Source organism: Galendromus occidentalis, unplaced genomic scaffold (genome assembly GCF_000255335.2).
Source record: "Galendromus occidentalis unplaced genomic scaffold, Mocc_1.1 scf7180000077453, whole genome shotgun sequence".
Classification (NCBI taxonomy): Eukaryota; Metazoa; Arthropoda; class Arachnida; order Mesostigmata; family Phytoseiidae; genus Galendromus; species Galendromus occidentalis.
The window spans coordinates 171,295-190,904 of NW_003805441.1; the positions used below are offsets into that span (position 1 = coordinate 171,295).

At 50.8% G+C, this 19,610-nt stretch overlaps 4 protein-coding genes and 1 non-coding gene across 5 annotated transcripts; 4 read left to right on the forward strand and 1 right to left on the reverse strand.

Annotated features, from left to right (window-relative positions):
- The first annotated feature begins 289 nt into the window (after positions 1–289).
- Positions 290–1,124, forward strand: RPA3 (Replication protein A3). Its single transcript, XM_003743908.2, has 4 exons — positions 290–444; positions 607–699; positions 784–874; positions 964–1,124. Exons 1-4 carry the CDS (start codon positions 373–375, stop codon positions 1,062–1,064), a joined length of 357 nt encoding a protein of 118 aa, XP_003743956.1. The 5' UTR covers positions 290–372; the 3' UTR covers positions 1,065–1,124.
- A 1,976-nt stretch (positions 1,125–3,100) lies between these two features.
- On the reverse strand, positions 3,101–3,914 carry Coa7 (Cytochrome c oxidase assembly factor 7). Its single transcript, XM_003743938.2, has one exon. The coding sequence runs from the start codon at positions 3,782–3,784 to the stop codon at positions 3,101–3,103; it is 684 nt and encodes a 227-aa protein (XP_003743986.1). The 5' UTR covers positions 3,785–3,914.
- A 459-nt stretch (positions 3,915–4,373) lies between these two features.
- On the forward strand, positions 4,374–4,538 carry LOC114828256 (U1 spliceosomal RNA). The gene has a single exon (XR_003777107.1). It is a non-coding gene; the product is annotated as a U1 spliceosomal RNA (small nuclear RNA).
- A 6,628-nt stretch (positions 4,539–11,166) lies between these two features.
- LOC100905388 (EH domain-containing protein 3) lies at positions 11,167–15,012 on the forward strand. The gene is made up of 9 exons (XM_029111628.1): positions 11,167–11,313; positions 11,397–11,598; positions 11,739–11,925; positions 12,063–12,160; positions 12,248–12,348; positions 12,468–12,730; positions 12,873–13,143; positions 13,578–14,466; positions 14,822–15,012. The coding sequence occupies exons 1-9, from the start codon at positions 11,167–11,169 to the stop codon at positions 15,010–15,012; spliced, it is 2,349 nt and encodes a 782-aa protein (XP_028967461.1).
- A 912-nt stretch (positions 15,013–15,924) lies between these two features.
- Positions 15,925–19,557, forward strand: LOC100905535 (mesoderm induction early response protein 1). Its single transcript, XM_003743940.2, has 8 exons — positions 15,925–15,955; positions 16,833–16,869; positions 17,063–17,281; positions 17,429–17,615; positions 17,744–17,828; positions 17,962–18,101; positions 18,233–18,640; positions 18,783–19,557. The coding sequence occupies exons 1-8, from the start codon at positions 15,944–15,946 to the stop codon at positions 19,024–19,026; spliced, it is 1,332 nt and encodes a 443-aa protein (XP_003743988.1). The 5' UTR covers positions 15,925–15,943; the 3' UTR covers positions 19,027–19,557.
- Positions 19,558–19,610: the final 53 nt, after the last annotated feature.

Consider the following 19,610-nt stretch of genomic DNA (forward strand, 5'->3'; position numbering starts at 1 on the left):
AGGGATGTGGCCCCATGGCTCCAGGCTTCCGAAGTTATCAAAGAACGATGTTTCGCAATAAGCTGATGTTGAATGTTGAATCTCCACTGACGTGTGAAGAGTGTGTCACCATGAGGAGCCACTGGCCCGCCGCAGGGAACCGGAGCCGCTGTAGAGCGAGACATTGGAGAATCTATCTAGCGGAATTAATCTTACCGCTGCCTCCGTTGACCGAAAATTAGACGAGCGGCCGTTTTTTGAATTTTCGCGCCATCAGTCTCACCACAAGGAGCATGTGTTTGGACACGATACTTTGCGCCAAAAAAGAGCGATTTCAGCTCAATCGAAAATCAAGTCCCTCTGACGTAGTCAGTTAAGGAAAATTGTATCAACATGCGTGTGACCGGCAAGTTCCTCAAGGATCATCTGGGGAAAAGAGTTTCCATCATCGGGAAAATCTTGGAGGTGGGAATTGATGCATTTAAAAAGCTTTTTCGATTCCGAGGAGTGCTAGAGATCCTTGGAGGATGTGTTCGGCTGGAAGAAGGGGGAGGTTCACACTTTCCCCCCCGACTTGAATTCGTATGCGGATCCGTGTAGTCTCTGTCTGATAGAAATTCATTACAGGCCAACGGCACCAAATGCAAGCTAGAGTCGGCTTGCGGTATGACGGTGAAAATCAATTTCAATGAGGAGCCGGAAAACTCTTTGGTGAACCAGGTGGGCAATTCGTAAACTTCAAGGACTTTTCCCGGGAGCTTTCGGCTCCTTCTCTTACCTTGCTATACTACTTCTGACCGACAGGTCGTCGAGATTATTGGTGTTATCAAGGCGGCCGACACCATCGCGGTGGATGAATTTCTCGAGTTCCCCCTGGAGTTTACTCAAGACTATGGTGAGAATCAGGCGGTCAATTCAGGTCTGATAGTTCCTCCTCGATGTATCTCCACTACCGATCGTTTACCCTGGAGAGTCTCTTTCCAGACAAAGCGACTCATTCCGTAGCCGTCGACATTGAGCAACAGTACGGGAGTAAATTCTGGGCGGACGTAGCCTTCGCCGAGGCTGAAGCCGTAACCAAATAGAGTGAGGAAACTCAAGTGAGGGTAAAATGTAAATAAATAAAATGTGTTTTTATCTCGTGAGCCACAAGTCGTGTCTTGATGCTGAATTCCCCCCCGAGGTCTCCACATATCTCCACAGGAATGTCATTATCCTCAGAAATATGAGAGATCCGAATCTCGACTGACTGAGTCTCGAGTCTAGACAGAATAATTCTCGAGCCGGTATCGTAACTCATCGTCTAGCATGATGTAGCCACGATGCTCGGGACCGTATTCCAAGAGCCGTGCTGCCAGAATCCATAGGAAGTCTGATGGGCCGGGTGGAACCCGATTCCGAATTAGTCTGCTTGTTCTCGGTCGAGAGGGGGACCTTCAAAGCTTCGGCTGTCGATTGGATTATGAAGTTCCAAACGCTTTGCCAGCTATATCTGAATAATCTCTTATTATAAATCAGTCAATACTCGATCCGGCCATACAGGATCTGGAAAAGATTGCTATTCATTGACTCCGGAACCTGGGAACAAGCCCGGAACCTGGTTTCAATCTAGAGACTGCTTTTCCCAGAGTTGCTCAACGGAGTCGGAGTCAATCAGGTGGGGAGGCGCAATTCAGTTACCCTCCGCTCTTGTGACGTTAACTCAGTGCTGCAGAAGCGTAAGTTCCAGGAGAACTATTCGAATTCTTCTTGCCGAGGGATGTCGGCCTCGATGCTCCTGGTTACAGTCCCTCTCTGGATCCGTTCTCGGAAGCGATTTAGAAAAGACTACCCTGGACGGCAAACCTTGGCTGGGTGGTTCAGCCCGAAAATTTTCTTCAGATCACTAGAGCCATCTGGTAGCATCACGAGCCGATAGTTTTCAATTTCATGGCGGACGAGTTAAGAATATATCCGGAATCTGATGATCAGCTCTTGTTGATAGAATAAAATTCGGAAATGTCCGAGGAATCCATCTGTAGGGTTCGTCACTCAGGTGGCCGCGATATTACTTGATAGTGGGCTGTAATGGCGAATAGCAGAGCGGTCACTCAATGATAATTTCGCTCCGATGCTCCGGACTCCGGAGGACGCGAACGCAGGAGCGGAGTCGGATAAGTAGCATTTACCCCATGACTTCGCTCTCATGCTTTTTGTCGAGCTTCCAGTTACCGATGTCCCTGATGAACGACGAAATCGAGTCTGTCTCAGCGGTCAATCCGACAGTGCAAGAACTATCCGGCAGTGAATTCCGAAAACGCGAAATTCGTTGGTTCTGCAAACGCAGAGTACTTGAAAATTTCAGAGCCCTCGATGTACTCTGTCACCTCCTCGCCCTAATCATCGATGTGAGATCCCTCTCGAGACCAAGGCGAGAGTCCCAGGGCATCCTCGGGGAAGGGCTCCGAGTTTTATGCGTTCTGTTCCACGGCGTAGTCATCCACAACCTCTCGTGGAGCGAATTCCATCTTGAGAACTCGGTTTCGCTCATCGATGCGAGATACCACCAACTCATGCTGTGGTGTCATTTCGTGCTCTTCGTTTTCAACATGATGATATCATTTTACGAGCTCCAGGTAGGAGGAGCTCTCGAGGGGAAGAAGCTCTGAATGAACCGATAATTCATGCGACCTCGCTGATCGGGCAATCGAGCTGAATAAGTCGACTTCGTTCCAGGTCGAACAGTATGCATCGGCCTTTTCCCATTCGAAGTCATTCTTGGTCAGTGTGAGCCTGTGCCTCGGCCACGACATTATTTGGACTTCCCGGAAAATTCAAATGGAGCTCGGGAAGTACGGACTGCACGCAGCGAGCCTCTCCCTGGAGCCCTTCGATGTGACATCCGATTCCACTTCAGAATCCACCCCGATCCAAGACGAGTCTGCAACTCAGCATCAGGGGTCGTAGGACCGATCAGAGTCGACATATTACCTACCTATGACGCTCTCATTCCTTCGAAGCATCGATATCAATGGATAATATGCATGGATCGAACGAAGGCCTTTTATTTCCTAAGTGTGAGACTTTCACACGGTATATGAGCCTACACCAGCTGGCATCAACCTCATTCACTTTATTAGAGTCACTCTGGTTCTCCTATCCCTTGTTCCATCTGAAAACCTCTATTCCGTCTCGCTTGCATCTGGATCTCCAGAGCTTTTTTCTTGTACTCCTCCGACTTTGCAATATTCGGAACACCGTCGATACCCTGTTTATACAAGAAGGAAGCATTAGCGCAAGCTTGAGCGTGCCCCAGATCGCACGCCCGAACTGCGTAGTCCACACATTTCTGTAGATTCCTCGGTATCGGTCCCGTCCCTCTGTGATACATCGCAGATGCTCGGTCACAGCCCTCGTCTGAGTTGAGATCGCACGCTCTCTTGAAATATTCGGTTGCTGCCAATATGTCGCCGTCGGTAGCCAAATCCTCGAGTTGGTAACCAGCGACTAGACACCCTTCTTTCCAGCCGAGATCACAAGCCTTTTTCTGATATTCCAGAGCTTTTGCTTGATCCTTCTTCACCCCTCGACCTCTGAACAAGTCACCCCCGTATTTGAAACAAGCTTTGGGGAAATTATGTTGGTCACAACCTTTCTTGAAAGCTGCGGAAGCTTTCCGGTAATCTTCTCGTACGACCTGCATGAACTCCCCCAACAGACAGCACCCTTCTCCATTATTTTCTTTGTAGCAGCTGAACTGATATTCGATGTTCAGGTTCTCCAGATACCGCCTCACTTCCTCCTCGTCTTCCATGTTTATCCCCATGGCGGTATTGCGACAGGTTGGTCACACCAGGGTGAAAAAGTTCTCGTGGACGGATTCCCGGAGGTGGAATCAGTCAACCACTGGCGTAAAACGAGCTTTCAACACATCGCGCACGCGATCGTCGTAGCCCGTCGGATTCCCTTGCAGGTTCACGTTCGGCCGACTTCTTGGGTTGCTTGTACCACAGGCACGGAGAAGGTCCTCAGGAGTTTTCGGGACTCTCGGGTGCTGTTCTCAGCTTCTGTCGTACGTCTTGGGAAGGTGAAGAGCGAAGCTGACTGAGACTTTCAAGGAGAACCGGCGTTCGATCCCAGACACGCTTGAGATCTCTGGCGTGTCTGGCTACAGCCAGGCGCCGGCTCTCGGACTAAAAATTAGGCGATTATTCTTGCGTTTTGAGAAACTCACGCCATGGAGATGACTTCGAGACTTATACAAAGCCGACTCGAGCCTTCAAAAAGCGGCCGGCCGGGAGAACTCTGTCAAGCTCTGCAGACAATTGATCTGAATTGGATGAGGTGCGAATTCCTGTAGCAGTCAGAGCCCCGAATCGAGACGTCTCTTGAGCTGCGGGACCGCTGACGAAATCATACTTACCTGGTGCCGGGACCTCCATGATCATGAAGGTGGAGACCCCAGGAGGAGGCCTCGCCATTGCACTTCGGCGGGGTTGAGACCTGCCACTCTCCCAAACTGGGAAAGATGGGGCATGTAATTTTTGGTAGTGGGGGGTCTGCGTTCGCGCAACCCCCTCCCTCTAATCAACGAAAAGTATAAACTCACCACTCAGTCACATCGTCATGATCCGTCGAAAGGCTTGGCATGCCGCGGTTGTTCACTAGTCACCGACTCGCACAACCCGATGGTAAAATATATTCGTTCGGGGTGATCGACGGGACTGACTAGTCTCTGCCGTCTACTCACCGTCGCGTCGTCGTTGTCTTGTGCTCCTACCAGGAGTAACGCGACTCAGTGAGCTTTCAGATCTTACTGTTTCGCCCTGAATCGAAATCAGTAATCCCAAGGAGAGCGGTCGACTTCCCTCCGATTCCATCCCCCAGAATACTAGCAGCCAATGTTGTCCTGCTCGAAAATAGACGCACAAGATCGATGGTTACGTTTGATAGAAGTGTACGGCGGAAGCTCGAGGATAATGAGTAATACAGAGCCCTGATCGCGATGACAACTCTTCGGTAGCAGAAGATCTCATTTTTATTAAGGAAAAATGCGGTACCGATTAATGTACACAGTTTTCAATCGATAGGTTTTTCGGGTATTGAACGGGCGTCATATCGGCTATGTGCTCGGATTTGAATGATTACTCGCGGTCTTGAATGGAGGTTTTCAGTATCGATGCATAGTTTGATCTTTACTATATATGAAAACATGTGTCTCCGTATGGACTGAAGTACCTACGGAACATCGATCTTCCCCATAGGGAGCGAGGTCTATCCTCCGACGAATTGCAGTAGGGCACTCCGCAACCTTCCGGTTTCTTGACTGGAGCCGCTCTGCAAGACCATCTCGTCAGCTCCGACAGATCCCCCCGGTGGCCATTCCTGCCGTGCGTCGCGTCGAGGGGAACCGATGAGAACTCCGGCAGCCATAGGAGCAGTGGAACTTTGGATCGCAAGAATAATTTCAAGAAGCGAATCTCTTCATATAGGTGGATATTCTCCAAGTAAACCATGTTCGAGACTGAGTCCCGGATTTCTGCCCAGGCTACCGCGAGGCATAGCATCGCTCCGGGGCGTGAGATAGTTCAGCGACTGCAGAAGTGAAAAAAATCCGGAAATATAATTCCTATCCGTCGCGGGAAGCCAACTCCATTTGATTCCTGCTCGTCGCAGTATGGAGGCCAGTATCTGTGATCAGTGTCAGTCTCCAGATTACATCCCCCCACCATCTTCCGAGTTGCAAATCGCACCTGAATATCGCATGAACTCCGGATACTCCTGCTTAGAACCATAGATTTCTGGAACTCGACTGCTGCCAGCCAGATACCTGCTGTCATCAGTGAGCCCAGTGTCCGTTTCGCATGTTGAGCTTGGCGCTGCAGCTCCCTCTTCCACGCTTGAATCTTCATAACATGGCCGATCTGGCCGCGGAGTCAAGGGCACACAGAAGCAGTTTCAAACGACTTCTGGGTGGCACTTCTGCTTGAGAAAAGCGGAAAAGAAACTCTAGAATCGATCCCTCCCAGTAATGGTCAAAGGCTCAGGCAGCGCAACACTGATTGACCAACAACAGCGCCTAACCTGGTCGCTGGCCGACTACGACTCCCTTGCCCTCTCGAGCCCTCCCCACGGTAGACCTAGACTGTATGAGCTGTAATAGCTGCCGCCACAGAGCCGTTCGAAGGGTCGGTTGCTTGCCCTGTTCGCAGCGGCGAGTTACCATGAGCTGAGACCGACAGATGAGAGTGATACAAATAGACATTTAAGTAAGCGATCGTGGTAACGGATAATTCGTACCCTGTGTGAACGTCTGAGAACATCCCCGCAGAGGATCACCCGGTGAGCTGCGAGAACATTTCCATTATAGTTATACGGAATATTGGCTACGAATTCTTTAAAATCATGTAATTGCACCATGATCTCGTCAATGAATCGCGATTCGAGTGGCTGGCGCTTTCCTAAGGTTGATTCCGTTTCTCGAGAAAGCCGACTCTCAAGAGGGATCACACAGATTTGCGGAGTTTTCTTTTGCCGTCCGAAAAAAAATAATCGTGAGACTCCTCCCAGCGGAATTATCGAATTCGGGAAGATCTCGCTGAGAATGGGTGCTGATGATGATGGCTTTAAGAGCGTCGGTTTTGAAGAAACGTTCCCGAGCAGAAATTCCTCGGCATAATTCGACTGCGCGGCATCGGAGTTTATCAGGCTCGAGAGCCGCCAGCAAAGTCTCGAGCGCACGCTAGAAATTCACTTGTTTCACCCTTTCCCCCACGAATCCCTTGCAACAACGCTGACAGACGACGACGACGACGCGACGCAAACATTGAGCTATGGAGTAGAAGCCTATCGTTACCACATCGGTTCGGGAATGTTTCCTGATATCAGCGCGGTACAAAAAAACTTTCCCTCTTGGCGGATCGAGGAAACTTCTCTGAAATGTGTCTTCTGAGACGCTTTGTCGACTACTCGCTGACGTTCCCCGACAGGCAGCATTAGTAAATCATGAGCTAGAAATGACAACGTTGAGGCAATACTGCAAGAGCGAACGAGCATGCCAGCTGTCTGAATGCCCTCTCGCGGCACCTATTCCAGAACATGTCGCTGAAACTACGACTCTCGATCTACTCGAGCCTCTTGTTTTGAGCTCACTCCGAGTAGCTTCTTTAATCAGTGACTCTCGATTCTGTCAAAGAATCCTGGCCGTCAAAGATAGCTTCGAGCTCGTCCACCAAATGTTTGACCGAGGGATTCTTCCGGGCCGTATTGCGCGAGGGTCGCGTTCCGAAAACGCATGAGATCGTCTTCTGTGGTGCGGAAGAAATGCTGCCTATTGCGGGAGCTCCCGCTGCTGTTGGCACGAGCTTTCGTATTCCCAAGGCGCAGCGACGCGGCAAGTGCTGATCTACGTGAGAGAGCTTCTCTAGGTTGACCAACATTCGTACACCAAGAGTATCGAAAATGACTGATGATTGTGCGGCGAAAGCGAAGATTAGATTGCGAGTCATGCTCCCTGAGAGTGATGGTATTCTCTGCGGGCTATAGATTGGAGGGAGAGTGCGGGAAGAAAGAATGAGGTGAGCACCAGCCGGCGTATGAGCGTGCGCTCGAACATCATTGAATCCTTCGACCTCAGTTAGAATCTCCAGGCCGATCGCAGTCCCGTGCCCCTTCATTCAATGTCTCAGGAAGCCGCTGACAGATTCTGGAGGGCATCTTCCCCGAGAAGCGGAGAGATGGGATCAGCATTGGGATTCGAGGATGCCGACAGCTCGGAAGACGGAACGTTGCCCATCACGTCGGAGAGAAAGATTCGATACGACAAAAATATCGTCGGTGTTCGGTCACGCTCCCCTTACCCGGGGGACTGAGAGATTACTGACCACAGGAGAAACAAAAATCTGATCCGCGGAGAGAGTGTTCCGCTGCTACACATCATGATGTCATACATCACACAATCACATCATAGAGACGCTTTGGAGCGCTGATGAGAGATCGTTCAGCCCGGGCCAGTGAGTGTCCGACACTGAAACGAGCAGTCAGGCAGGCAGGCATGAAAGCGAGCCACTGAGAAAGCGATCAAGCACCGGCAGTCGTAAGGAAAGCGACGGCAGACATTAACCTCCAAGGGAACCAGTCGGCATCATGATCACTTTGCTCGGTGACCGGTCCAGAGTAGTAACGGCGGACTCCTCGAGTAGACGTTCGTTCTCACTCTCTCCATCTAGATCATGCGGCCCCCTTCTAATTACTAGAATGAGAGGTTCGATATGTCACGTACAATGTACTAATTAGCGGTGGATCGACGTTTTCCCTCGAAGGAGATATCAAAAGACAGCTTGTCCGCCCGGGGGAGGCTGTAGGGCGGTGACTCAATCCACGTAAAGACGTTAGCAACTTCCATTTACCACACGTGAAACTATTTCCATCTCGTGGTTTCGGAGAGACAACGAGATAGTGACTGTGAGCTGCACTCGTACCGATCTGCCTGAAAGGGTAACCTGATCTCTATCCTTGATCTTCATGGATCTTTACGACAAGTCACGACAGCTACGTTGGAGACGTCCGAGACTGGACATGAAACAGAACATTGTTTCTCCGCGCATCCCGCCATCTGACAGAGTTGAACTCCTGTCTGCGAATGGCTCAAAACTAACGTCATATCCTATTTTTGAACGGTCAATGTTCTAGTGGGGCGGGACATCGCTCCCCGACCGACTCCGATTTGACATGCCGACCTCGCTCGACATAAGCTACTTTCAACGAATAAGATTTTCACTGGATTCCGACCACAAGCTCCAAGCCGCAGCTTCCTCGGCTCTACCTCTAATGAGCCAGGAGCTCTGTCGTGTTTGGGTGGCGCCCCTCCGAGCAGTAACCGAAATTAGGGAAATGGTCAGCAAGGGCGTAGCAACGGTCGTCCGCCTCCTCGACCGCAGCTTCGCGAGGGGCCGAAGCATAACAAATTCACGTCAAGCCATAGGAAGCTGTCGAAGACTTCGGTTTCAGCATCAAGTTCATCCCTGTGTGTCGAGACTCAGCGTCTACAATATTTAGCTCCGGAATGCAGGGATCGTAGCCGAACCCTAGACGAGAACATTTCCTGGATTGAGTGGGAACAGCGACAAGGAAGCCATATTTTTGAGAGCGGGACTCAGTGAGTTAAACGAACCAGAACAGGGTCGGAGGAGTGAGTTTGTCTTGCTTCTTCCAGAGTGAGCTCCTAAAAAAGAAGACGGCGGCCATAGAATTTATTCGCATTCCACATTCATGTCAGTGGGTGAGAGCACTGGCAGCGCTATCAACAAGCTCGGAGGAAAACCGAGCATTTCCCTAAACAGCACAAGGATAAACATACCGGCCAGGCTGACCGGCTGACTATGGCCCGCCGTCGACCGCTGCCTCCACGCAGCCGACAACAACACAGGAGCCCTTCGAGAATCAGCACAAACCAACCCGGGAATCACCGGCCTCGGGATCGTTAGACACAAGGCGATGAACTCTGAGGGAGTATTTGGAAGTAAACCGAGCCAGAGCAGCATCTATTAACTGGTTCCTATCATTTTTATTCGCCGATCATCATCGTGCTGTGCGAGAGAATAGGAAGTGTGTCCGAAATTCCGGGCAGGGACGCTCTCGAGGGCTCTCTTAGGACTTTGTCAAAATGTAGAGTGGATTGGATCTTTCCACTCGCTTCGGTTCGAGGGTTCAACGAGCTCCTGACGGCGGGGATCCCATCGGTGGATGCAGCCACTCACTTGGGAGGGCATCTCGTGCCGTGCCATCCGCACCCTCCGAATTTCCGCGATCAACTCGAGGTTGTTGTTGCCTCTGAACGCGCATAATTGAAGAGGTCTCTCGATGGAGTGGGCCCGGAGGAGATCTTTCCCGCCCGAAGCCTCTTGGTTAGATTGTCAATTCCTGCTGTCACAGACTGCGGTTCCCGAGCGCTGACGCCGACCAGCGCGCGCTTCGACACAATCGGCTGAATGTGCGCCGTCATCATCACGACGGGCTTGACATGCCCATGCCACTTCGGAAGCATTCATATCCGCTAGTGAGACATGTTACAGGCTTCCGGCAGGAGCAGAAATGCTTCGCTGGGGTTGACCGCATTCTCGATGTCCGACTCGACCAGGGCGTTGATTATCGTCCTTCGGAAGTTCAAATTACCACTTCGAGATCACGCGATCGATCGACCCGAAATAATTAGCTCGCTTGTGATCTGATCCCCTCTCGGCTTGGTTGTCCGCGATCTCGGAGACTGACTGCGGCGTCTGTTCTGGTTGATTTGATTCTGAAGGAAAGGCTTGTTTATGAAGTTCTACAACGATGATCGGCAGCTCTCCGTCGGGACGGCGCGGCAGGTCGCAGGTGCTGTCTGGACACGACTGTGTGGGTTCGGATGCCAAATACATTAGAAGCGAGAAGAATTCGTCTTCAACACGAAACTTTCTGAACAATGATCAGATCGACTGCACGCCTCCCTCTTCACTTCGGTGCGAAATCCGGGAAGAAGGAAATCCGAAGATTACAAGATTCTGACGGCGCTCCTCCGCGGGCAGCGTGAGGTTGCGATGACATCGTTGTACCCCATTTACGGCTTCAGCCGTGGAAAAACAATTCCACGGTCGAGAATTCTGTTGATGTCATGGCGGTGCGAATGCTGCTCAGTCAGTCGAGTACGATTCTGAGCAAGAACGAGACGGTTGTGTCTGACCTTGGACCATTCTGAAGGCTGCTGACACTTCGGTATGCTCGGATACGCGCTCGATAGAGTCACAATCGTCGGGTGTTAGAATGAAGCACCGAAATCGATGGGGAGCAATTTCATGCCGCTGACTGAGTTCTGTAGAGACAGAAAATCCCCCTGAGTTCCAGGATAGAGCTACCGGGCTCAGAATCTCTCCGCCTTCGAGCGGCAGGGGCTTCTCCAGCGCTCCTTACGATTAGTTAGGTCGCTGCGCTGCAAACGTGTGAGATTCGCTGGCCGTAGAACAGTTATTATTCTAAATGTCACATTCACGATTCGAGGACAACGACGCGTTTGATTTCGCTGAAGAACCGCTCGCCGTAGTCTGTGCTCTTTGCCCAACTCTGTCGCGCTACCGAGTGCAAGTGTTGCGGCTCCGTGGTGGCGAGACGCGTGATCAAAGCCACTGTTAATAATCAAGATTTGATGTTTATCCACAGCCGATCGCCTTAGAGATGCCTTCGATACCGAAATGCTTCACCTTGCAAAGAGGCGATTACGATGCGAGGATCAGGAAGGGCAATGAAGTCATCGTCGCAGACGCTCTCAACGACATTTACCGTACGAAAATCCACCCCTTGGAAAAACACTACAACTATGAGGTCAGTACGTCCATCAGTGTTGGGGCTCGCTCCTCGCTCTCATGCGGGTTCTTCATTTCGAAATGACCTCGGTTCCATTCCAGGACTTTGCGTCGACACCGCTCGAGCCCGCGTACTTCGAATCGAAGCCGTTAGTGTTACTCTTCGGCGAATATTCCACGGGGAAGACATCCTTCATCAGATACATTCTGGGGAAAGAATACCCCGGAATGCGAATCGGCCCCGAACCAACGACCGACAATTTCATCGTGGTAGAGTACGGCGAAGAAGAAGGAATTATCCCTGGTGAGCTGGAAGACTTGGCTGGAAGATTACTTCTGAGAGCTGTTCCACGATGGTTTGCCGGGGCGGGAGGGGCAGCTGCTCCTTGGTCCCTCGATGGACGACAATGAGATGTACGCTAATGATTTCGAATTGTATTCTAGGAAATGCAGCGGTGGTCGACAAAAGCAAACAATTCGGGACCCTCGCAAGATTCGGTGGTCAGTTTCTGAATCGTTTTCAACTAGCAACTGCCAAATGTGAGATCCTAGAGAAAGTCACACTTGTCGACACCCCCGGTATCCTGTCGGGCGAAAAGGAGCGAGGCTATGACCTCACCGCCGTGCTCAGGTATCGTGTCAGACATATCTCTTACTACGGAGCCCCTCCAGTGTTCTATCTGATACCCTTCAACCTCGCTCTGAGAGGCAGTCTGATGAGGAAAATTTTCATCGAGGCTCGAACTGACTCGAATCATGAATCGACAGGTGGTTTGCCGAGCGGTGTGATCGAATCATCTTATTGTTCGACATAAACAAGTTGGACATTTCGGATGAGCTCAGAGGAGCGATCGACATGGTCAAAGGTGATTCTTTCGAAGGAAAAGAGATTTCTACCCCTCCGAGTCGAATTTAGTACGGTTTGTTCATACGAGGACTTCTCTACTCCTAAGGTTTCGAAGATAAGATCCGAATAGTTCTGAATAAATCGGATACCGTCAACACTCAACAACTCATGCGAGTTTACGGAGCCCTTATGTGGTCTCTAGGGAAGGTCGGTGAGATTGCAGTGCATTTCCCTGAGAACCGAGGATTGCCTCGGTTCTGAGTGCATTCCCCATTGATTTCACAATGAGTAAACGGAGACTTCAATCTCACACTTTCTCTTCCAAGGTCATGGCGACGCCCGAGGCTGCCCGCGTTTACATCGGATCGTTTTGGGAGAATCCTTGGCGTCATGAGGAGAACAGGCATCTTTTCGAAGATGAGGAAGCAGACCTAATTATCGATATTTACACATTGTCCAGGGATGGCGATCTGAGAAAATTAAACGACCTCGTCCGTCGGGCTAAAAACGTGCGCATCCATGCCTACATCATGGCTGAGCTACGTAAACGTATGCCGACCTTCGGTCTAGGCGCTGTCCGCAAGAAAAAGTAAGTGGTTTGTCGATCAGAGGACTTGAGTCCGAAACGATCGGAATGTTCCCGCTCAAGTTGAAATCTGGAAGCAGTTTCAGGCTCTAGGCTGCCCCAATGAAGGAGATCGATATTCTGAGTAATACCGCTGAATTCGCAGGATTCTGATCCGGGACCTCGCTTTGATTTGCGATAAGCTGTCCAAAGAGCATCAGATCCCTCTTGGGGACTTCCCGAATCTCAAAGATCTCCGGCGGTATTTGAATCAATACGACTTCTCGAGAATCAAGCCAAAGAAGCAGAAGTATTTCGATCGTCTTGATGAGGTGCTCAACCAGGACATCGGTCGACTCATGCCTCTGCTACCCGCACAAGACAAAGAAGAGAGCGCTGCCGCGCGAGAGCTGGAGCGACAAGCCATCCTCAACAAGGTACAGTGTCGATCATCGGAGGAAGTGAAGAAGGCCAAGCATGACAAAGAAGTTTCACTCAATCCGTCGAATGCCAAGCCGGAGACCGAGATAGTTCCGAAAGGCCCTCCAGCTCATGTTGCTTCACCACGAGCAGTCGGGAAAGCTAAATCCCAAATCCCTCCGAAGTCCGCACCCCTCGGAGTCCCAAAAGAGATTGGGAAATCCCCGAGGAACCGAATAAATTGACAATTTTCGATATTCCCTAGTCCTTCCGCTGAGCATCCGACGGAATTTCTTCCTCCTCGAAATTATGCCATTTCGTCATGATAATCCGAAATGATATTCCCCGTCAGAGTGCTCCTCCGAAAATTCATGGCCTCTCCATACATTGTGAAGAGCGCGATTAAGGAGAGACCCTAGACCCCGAATGAGGAAAAATCTATCTTCGACAGGTTTGGACCGAACGAATGTTGGTCCGGAGACCCGTACGAACCCGGGGCGTCTCCACCCACACGGTGTCAAGCGAGAAGCTTTCGGACACATCGGGCGTTGAGTCTATCACCGATCACCATCGCTACCAGAAAATATCCAGTCGCACCACGAGTATGCGGACGCCGATCGTTGTGACTAAAGAGGATCCGAGCTTCGGCGCCATTTCCAGTAGCGGGGTTTCCAGCATCAAGAAACAGACAGCACCCAACCCGCATCTTGAGACGAGCACAATAGTTACTCGAACTGAGTCGATCACGTCGCCGTCCGGCACGAAAACCATCAAAACCGAGACAACGTTGGCTACTCCGGAGAAGACGGAAGTCAAGACATCCGAAGCTACCGTGGTCGACGGGAAAACAGTTGAAGTCAAAGAAAACATTCACATCGGGCCGGCTGATCCGCATCTCGCCAGCTACCGCGAACATCAAGAACCCAAAGTGGAGGCCCTTTATGCAACAATTGAGAAGAAAAAGAGGCAGGACGATTCTCAACCTCCACTCGTTGAAGAGAAACGTTTCCCTCCGGATCCTGCCACCGTCGCTGCTACTACTCCTGTGAGCGACACCGCTGCCGCCACGGCGGACGGTGTCACGCTCTCAGACCCCGTTGACGAGCTGAAAGATGATCCGCTTTGTCTGGAAGGTCTTCAGAAAGTTTCTGAAACGACGACAGAAAAGACGGAAGTCACCGTTGAGGAGAAAACCACTCTGATTTCAACGACTGCGACAATCGCAAACGGAGGCGAGTTTCAGAGGAACGGAACCGCCGAGACAACCAGTGCCAACTCCCCAGATGATGCCGCTCACGACAATAAGCTCCCGATGAACATCCAGGAAACCGCGACAGAAAGTAAGGCTCCCTCTTCACCCCGAAACGTTAAGGACTGGAGAGTCTGAACTCTCGTGTGGTTGGCCATTGTGAACACGCAGCGGCCGCCTCCCCGGAGCACAGTATCTGTACCCACGTCCTGGGATCTCCTATCCCTATTTGAATACATAGCCGAGCTCCCCTCGAGGAGCATATATCATGATTTAATCATGATGAAGGAATTTCCGACGAAGTCCCGCGTCATTCTTGGAATCGGAGGCACCGAAAAATTGAGGACGCGAATCCCTCTGCCTCTCTGATTCTCACCATATTTCAGGTGTTTCTTCGACCTGAGGAGAGCTCTCGGAGAAGTTCATGCGGCTTCGTTCCGTTTCAGACGACGAGTCGAAAATCCTGAATGTTTCATCTTCGTCGGACCCCGAAGTCAATCGTGATGAGAAGCGTCGACAGTTTCTTTTCGGCATGACTGGAAAATCCGAGCCCTCCATCATTATCAAAGAGATGAAGGAGAGCTATGATCAGAGCTCTATCAAGGATTACGATAGCATCATTAACGACGATCACTGAAAACATCGGTCGCAACAAGCCTGCGCCTTATTTCCTGTGTATAGCTAGAACTTTGATTGTCGATTTTTGTGACGACGGCATGTGTCGGAACAGCGTAGGTGATGGATGATAATGGTGACGACACCAATTTTGTGCTGCTGAGGACGTCTAGCGTGATACCGTGTGTGGGTGGGAATCATCATTGATGTGGCTAAGGAGTCTTATCTAGTCACGGCGACCCTGTGCGGATCGCAATTATACATCCGAGGCTTGTTGGGTTCTGATATACGAGAAAAAGTCAGTCAACCGACCAACAAACCTATATATCGAGTGTTCCATGTACAAGATATTTTTCTTGGTCGCACAAGTGCGATTCGCTAGAATATAGTCGTGCTGTACCTGATCAACGAAAAGAAACACTACAATCGTCTTTCAAGACTGTACATACAGATGATGAATATGCTTTCATCACATCGTTTAGTAGACTGTGTCGCTAGACATCGCATGAAACTTCTATCGTGTCCGCGTAGTACCCAATACGCATACTCTCGAACGCCCCGGTTAATTAAATTCGAATCGATGGAAGCCCCGGGTTCTCATTCGTCCGAATTCCTCAGGTCGGATTGCGAGGATCTTCACGAGGCGCTAGGCTCATTAGGGGGTCGCACTCTCCCACAATGCGTGAGATCTCGACCCGAGAGAGAATTGAACTCTATCCGCCCCACGGACTAGTTAAAGGGGAGGACACGGTCTCTTGAGGGACTTCACCGCTAGAGTTCGTTCGGTCGAGTTCCTTTCCTCTCACCTCGTGAGTGAGCGAGCCTGAGTTTTTTTTGAGTTTCGGCGCCACGCAGAATGGAAGCCACCCGATGAAGCGCTCATTTCGCTTTCAGCGTTCGCTCGAATCACAAGCATCATCGTTCACTCGAGAGTCAACAAACACAGCACCAGAATGGCGGAGGAGGTTGGTGGAATTTTTCTTATTTCTGTCTCTAAACTGAACTCCAGGCACATGATAAACATCTATCCTGTGACGAGAGACCGCTCTTTCTTCGTGGAACACATGACGCGGCAAGTTTTCGCTGTCATCTTGTTCTGCGGAGGAATTCCGGAATTGTTATCTATCGAAAGGTTTGACAAGTAGGTTTCCGGGAATCACCGAAACCTCGATACGAGAAGCCTCATGCCGTTTTTTGAGAGCGAGCATTGAAGCTGGAGACTATTCGCTCTTCTCCCGGCACTTCGCTACCTGCCAGGAGACGGGCGAATACTTCCAGAAATTTTCCGCGCCAATTCTTCCTCTTCCCGCAACCATGGGACGCCGGTTTGGGAGTTTTTCCCGCATTTGTCTTTAGATCGGACTCTGGTCATTGCTCCCCGACTCCCGAGTTTTCCATGGATAAGGGTGGTTCAACATGACACAATCATGGGTTCGATTTTCACGATCGTGTCTAATGGGACCCGGTTTTTCCGAGAGCCGGCAGCGAACTCGATTCCGAAGGTACTCCGGAATGCATGTGAGCGGAGTGTGCACGATCCCGGAATTCCGAATGACTCCGATTTGACAAATGTATCGCGGAGGTCAGCGTGGTCTGCGGAGCGATAGTTTTCGATACGCGAGTTATGGCAAAGGATTCGATGGGGGCCGCCGGGGATGTACTTAGATTGTGTCGCTGTTATTCTGCTCCGCCGTTCTTTCTCGTTTCTCCCGTGAGGTTCAGAATCAATCATACGAGGAGGGAAACGTAGACCCGATTGACTGTCGGAGCCGCTATTGAGCTTGAAATCATGTAATTTTAGCCCGAGATAAGCACTTTCTCACCAAATTTTTCTCTCCACAGCAAGCTGTTCAACCCAATCCGAGTGAAACCAGTAATGGTAAGAAGCATTTCAATGAGGAACTGAACGATTGAGCTCGCTGGTTCGGACCGCCTGGCTTTCTTGGGAAGCCCGGCGACACCCGACGTCGTATCCCTCCGGACTGTTCTCCCTCTCGGAGCTTCCCAATGGCTTTTCGTTCAGACAGCTTGCCATCCGGCGATCTCATAAATTTTGCTTCACGTATGTTTAGGGAATGACAGCGATCAGGACTTCGAGCCGACGGCGGAAATGATGGTCGATGACTTCGACGATGAAAGAACCATGGCCGAAGAAGAAGAACTCGAAGGGGGTGACGAGGAAGAGGACGACGAACTCGAACTCCTCAAGAACGAGCAAGATATGCCCATCGACAAACTGAAGGAAATGTTCGGTTACGGTGGCGATCATCAACCCGCCCCGATTGCTCTGGGTTAGTAAATCGAGTCAGTCTGACCCTTGAACCGCTATCGGCTCAGAAGGGACGCTGTCGTCGAAGCGGTTGACTCCGTGTTCACCCGATTTCTCGGAAAGAATGTTCATCGGGAGATTACTTATTTAACCCCCACCCCCCTAACAGGCAGCAGGCGGTCTACATCAGACGATGAGACAGACGACGAACCGAGCATGAATTCCAAAGGCGACGATCCGAAAGATCTCGAAGACGGTGCGGATACGAAGGACGGCAAAGAAAAAGACCCTAAGGATAAGAAAGAGTCCACCCATAAATTTCTGACGAGATCCTCTCGCACCGCGCAGCTACTCAGGTCCGTTTCTGTTCATGCCGCGAAAAGTACTCGGGTGATCCCCTTCGGCGGTCCGCGGCATCGGATCTATTCAGAATGACTCATTGATGATGCATAGATTGTAGAGGTTCATCGACGCGTCATTTCAGGGGTGGCTCTCAAGATTCCACCGATGACGAGGATGAGGATGAGTTCAACGATAGGGATGACAGAAGATGGAAGAAAACCATACAGGTGAGTACGGTGCGGCAGTAGGTTGGGTGAGGATCGCTCAGGTGTGTGTCTCTCAGGAGTCTCTGTCGCCGGTGGGTCTCTATCATCGTAACGATCCTCAGAATCTGAGTCTGATGAAATATTCCATCCACAGGTTGGCTCCAGTTTCCAAGCTGATATTCCCGAGTCTTTCGCCAAATACGATGATGTATCTCCATATGAGAACGAGGACATCCTCCAATGGGAGCCGGAGCACATGGATGATCAAACCGTTGTGGACTATTACGACAAATGGTGAGGAGCGAAATTTCCTCGCGGGTCACGGGGAGACGAAACAGTCTCACGATGGAAGGAATTCATTGTGCTCAGTCCTCCATTCCCAGAGCCCTCGGGGTCTTCTAAATTCTCTCCCTGAAATCCCACAGGCAAGCGGCCGCGAACAAAGAGCTCAATGGCGACGCAGAACCTCTACCGATGGGAAACCACGTGCGAGATGACGAACGCGCTCTCTGGCTGCTGCAGCAGAGCGGTTTCAGCGTGGAAGAAGCTCTACGGAGACAAAAACTCGGAGGTCCTCCGGGGGGTGCCGGAAGCTTTGTGAATGGCGATTGCGATATGACGCCTTGGAGCGAAGAAGAGTGCCGGAATTTCGAAGCTGGTCTCCGGCTTTTCGGGAAAGACTTCTTCACGATCAAGACTAGCAGGTTGACGAGTAGATCTGTCAAGGAACTTGTGAATTTCTACTACTTGTGGAAGAAAACTGAGAGACACGACGTGTTTACGTCTAGAACCCGTCTGGAAAAGAAGAAATACGCTCTTCATCCTGGCACGACGTGAGTATCGCAGAGGAGGATTTCCGCGGAGCTCATTCTCCTCTCTCTCTATGACGCGCTTCCCTGTGATGAATACGCGGAATGGGAATATCGATCCCATCGATCATCTTCTGAGTACTAAGCGAGCGAATTTTCTCTTCAGAGACTACATGGACAAGTTCCTAGACGAACAGGAAGCCCTTATCTCGAGATCGTCATCGCCGGGCGAGGGAACCAAAAGCACCACCACCAGCGGGAAAATAGAATCCACCGGCGGCAGCTCAGTTTCCGGAACACCGAGCAGCGCGGCTGGGAACAGCAGCAGCAACAACAACAACAACACGATCCAGACGTCGGGAGCGTCGATTCCTTCTCCGCAAGCGATCCCCACCCAACCTGTAACCTAAGTACTCAAGCTCGATTGTTACACGTGTTTCTCGAATATGATGATGTGCAGAAAATATGGCCTATACGAATTCGGGGCGCTACCAAGCTCCCTCACGGTCGGCACTCGGGGATCATTTGGTTGCCGAACTCGGAGGAAACTCGATGTCGACGGATCATCACAACTCAAATTCCGGAGCTGGACGAGTTCCGAGCTCTTTGGACGTGACCCCCTGATGATCGAGGGGACGGAAACTCAATTTGGTTCGCTGCCTGATTCCCGCCATCAGAGCTCCCGCCCCCTGACCAGTCGATCGATCGTCTCTTCAATTCGGCGACGACACCGTTCGGCCGGGAAGGAAATCGGGGGGAGAAGCCGTAGAACAAAACCGGCGTGAGGTCATATTCTCGTTTGAAGTTTTTGACTGAGAGCAATTGAAATCAGTGGTAATTCATTAAGAAGACCTTGTGGAAGAAGATTTGTACTATATTATGTGTTATACGGTAATGGTAACGAGCATCACCACCGCCACCAACAGCAGGGACAGCAGGTAGGAGGTGGAATAGACCCAAACCACATCAATCATTGCATCTTGAATAAAGCATA

Bases quoted from the DNA above. Each gene is read 5' to 3' on its own strand.
- RPA3 (XM_003743908.2), top strand. From the start codon at position 373: ATGCGTGTGACCGGCAAGTTCCTCAAGGATCATCTGGGGAAAAGAGTT. The intron at 445-606 runs GTGGGAATTGAT...AATTCATTACAG, and splicing joins TCATCGGGAAAATCTTGGAG to GCCAACGGCACCAAATGCAA. The intron at 875-963 runs GTGAGAATCAGG...GTCTCTTTCCAG, and splicing joins GGAGTTTACTCAAGACTATG to ACAAAGCGACTCATTCCGTA.
- Coa7 (XM_003743938.2), bottom strand. From the start codon at position 3,784: ATGGGGATAAACATGGAAGACGAGGAGGAAGTGAGGCGGTATCTGGAG.
- LOC100905535 (XM_003743940.2), top strand. The intron at 17,829-17,961 runs GTGAGTACGGTG...TTCCATCCACAG, and splicing joins GATGGAAGAAAACCATACAG to GTTGGCTCCAGTTTCCAAGC. The intron at 18,102-18,232 runs GTGAGGAGCGAA...GAAATCCCACAG, and splicing joins GTGGACTATTACGACAAATG to GCAAGCGGCCGCGAACAAAG.
- LOC100905388 (XM_029111628.1), top strand. From the start codon at position 11,167: ATGCCTTCGATACCGAAATGCTTCACCTTGCAAAGAGGCGATTACGAT. The intron at 11,314-11,396 runs GTCAGTACGTCC...GTTCCATTCCAG, and splicing joins AAAAACACTACAACTATGAG to GACTTTGCGTCGACACCGCT. The intron at 14,467-14,821 runs GTAAGGCTCCCT...GTTCCGTTTCAG, and splicing joins CCAGGAAACCGCGACAGAAA to ACGACGAGTCGAAAATCCTG.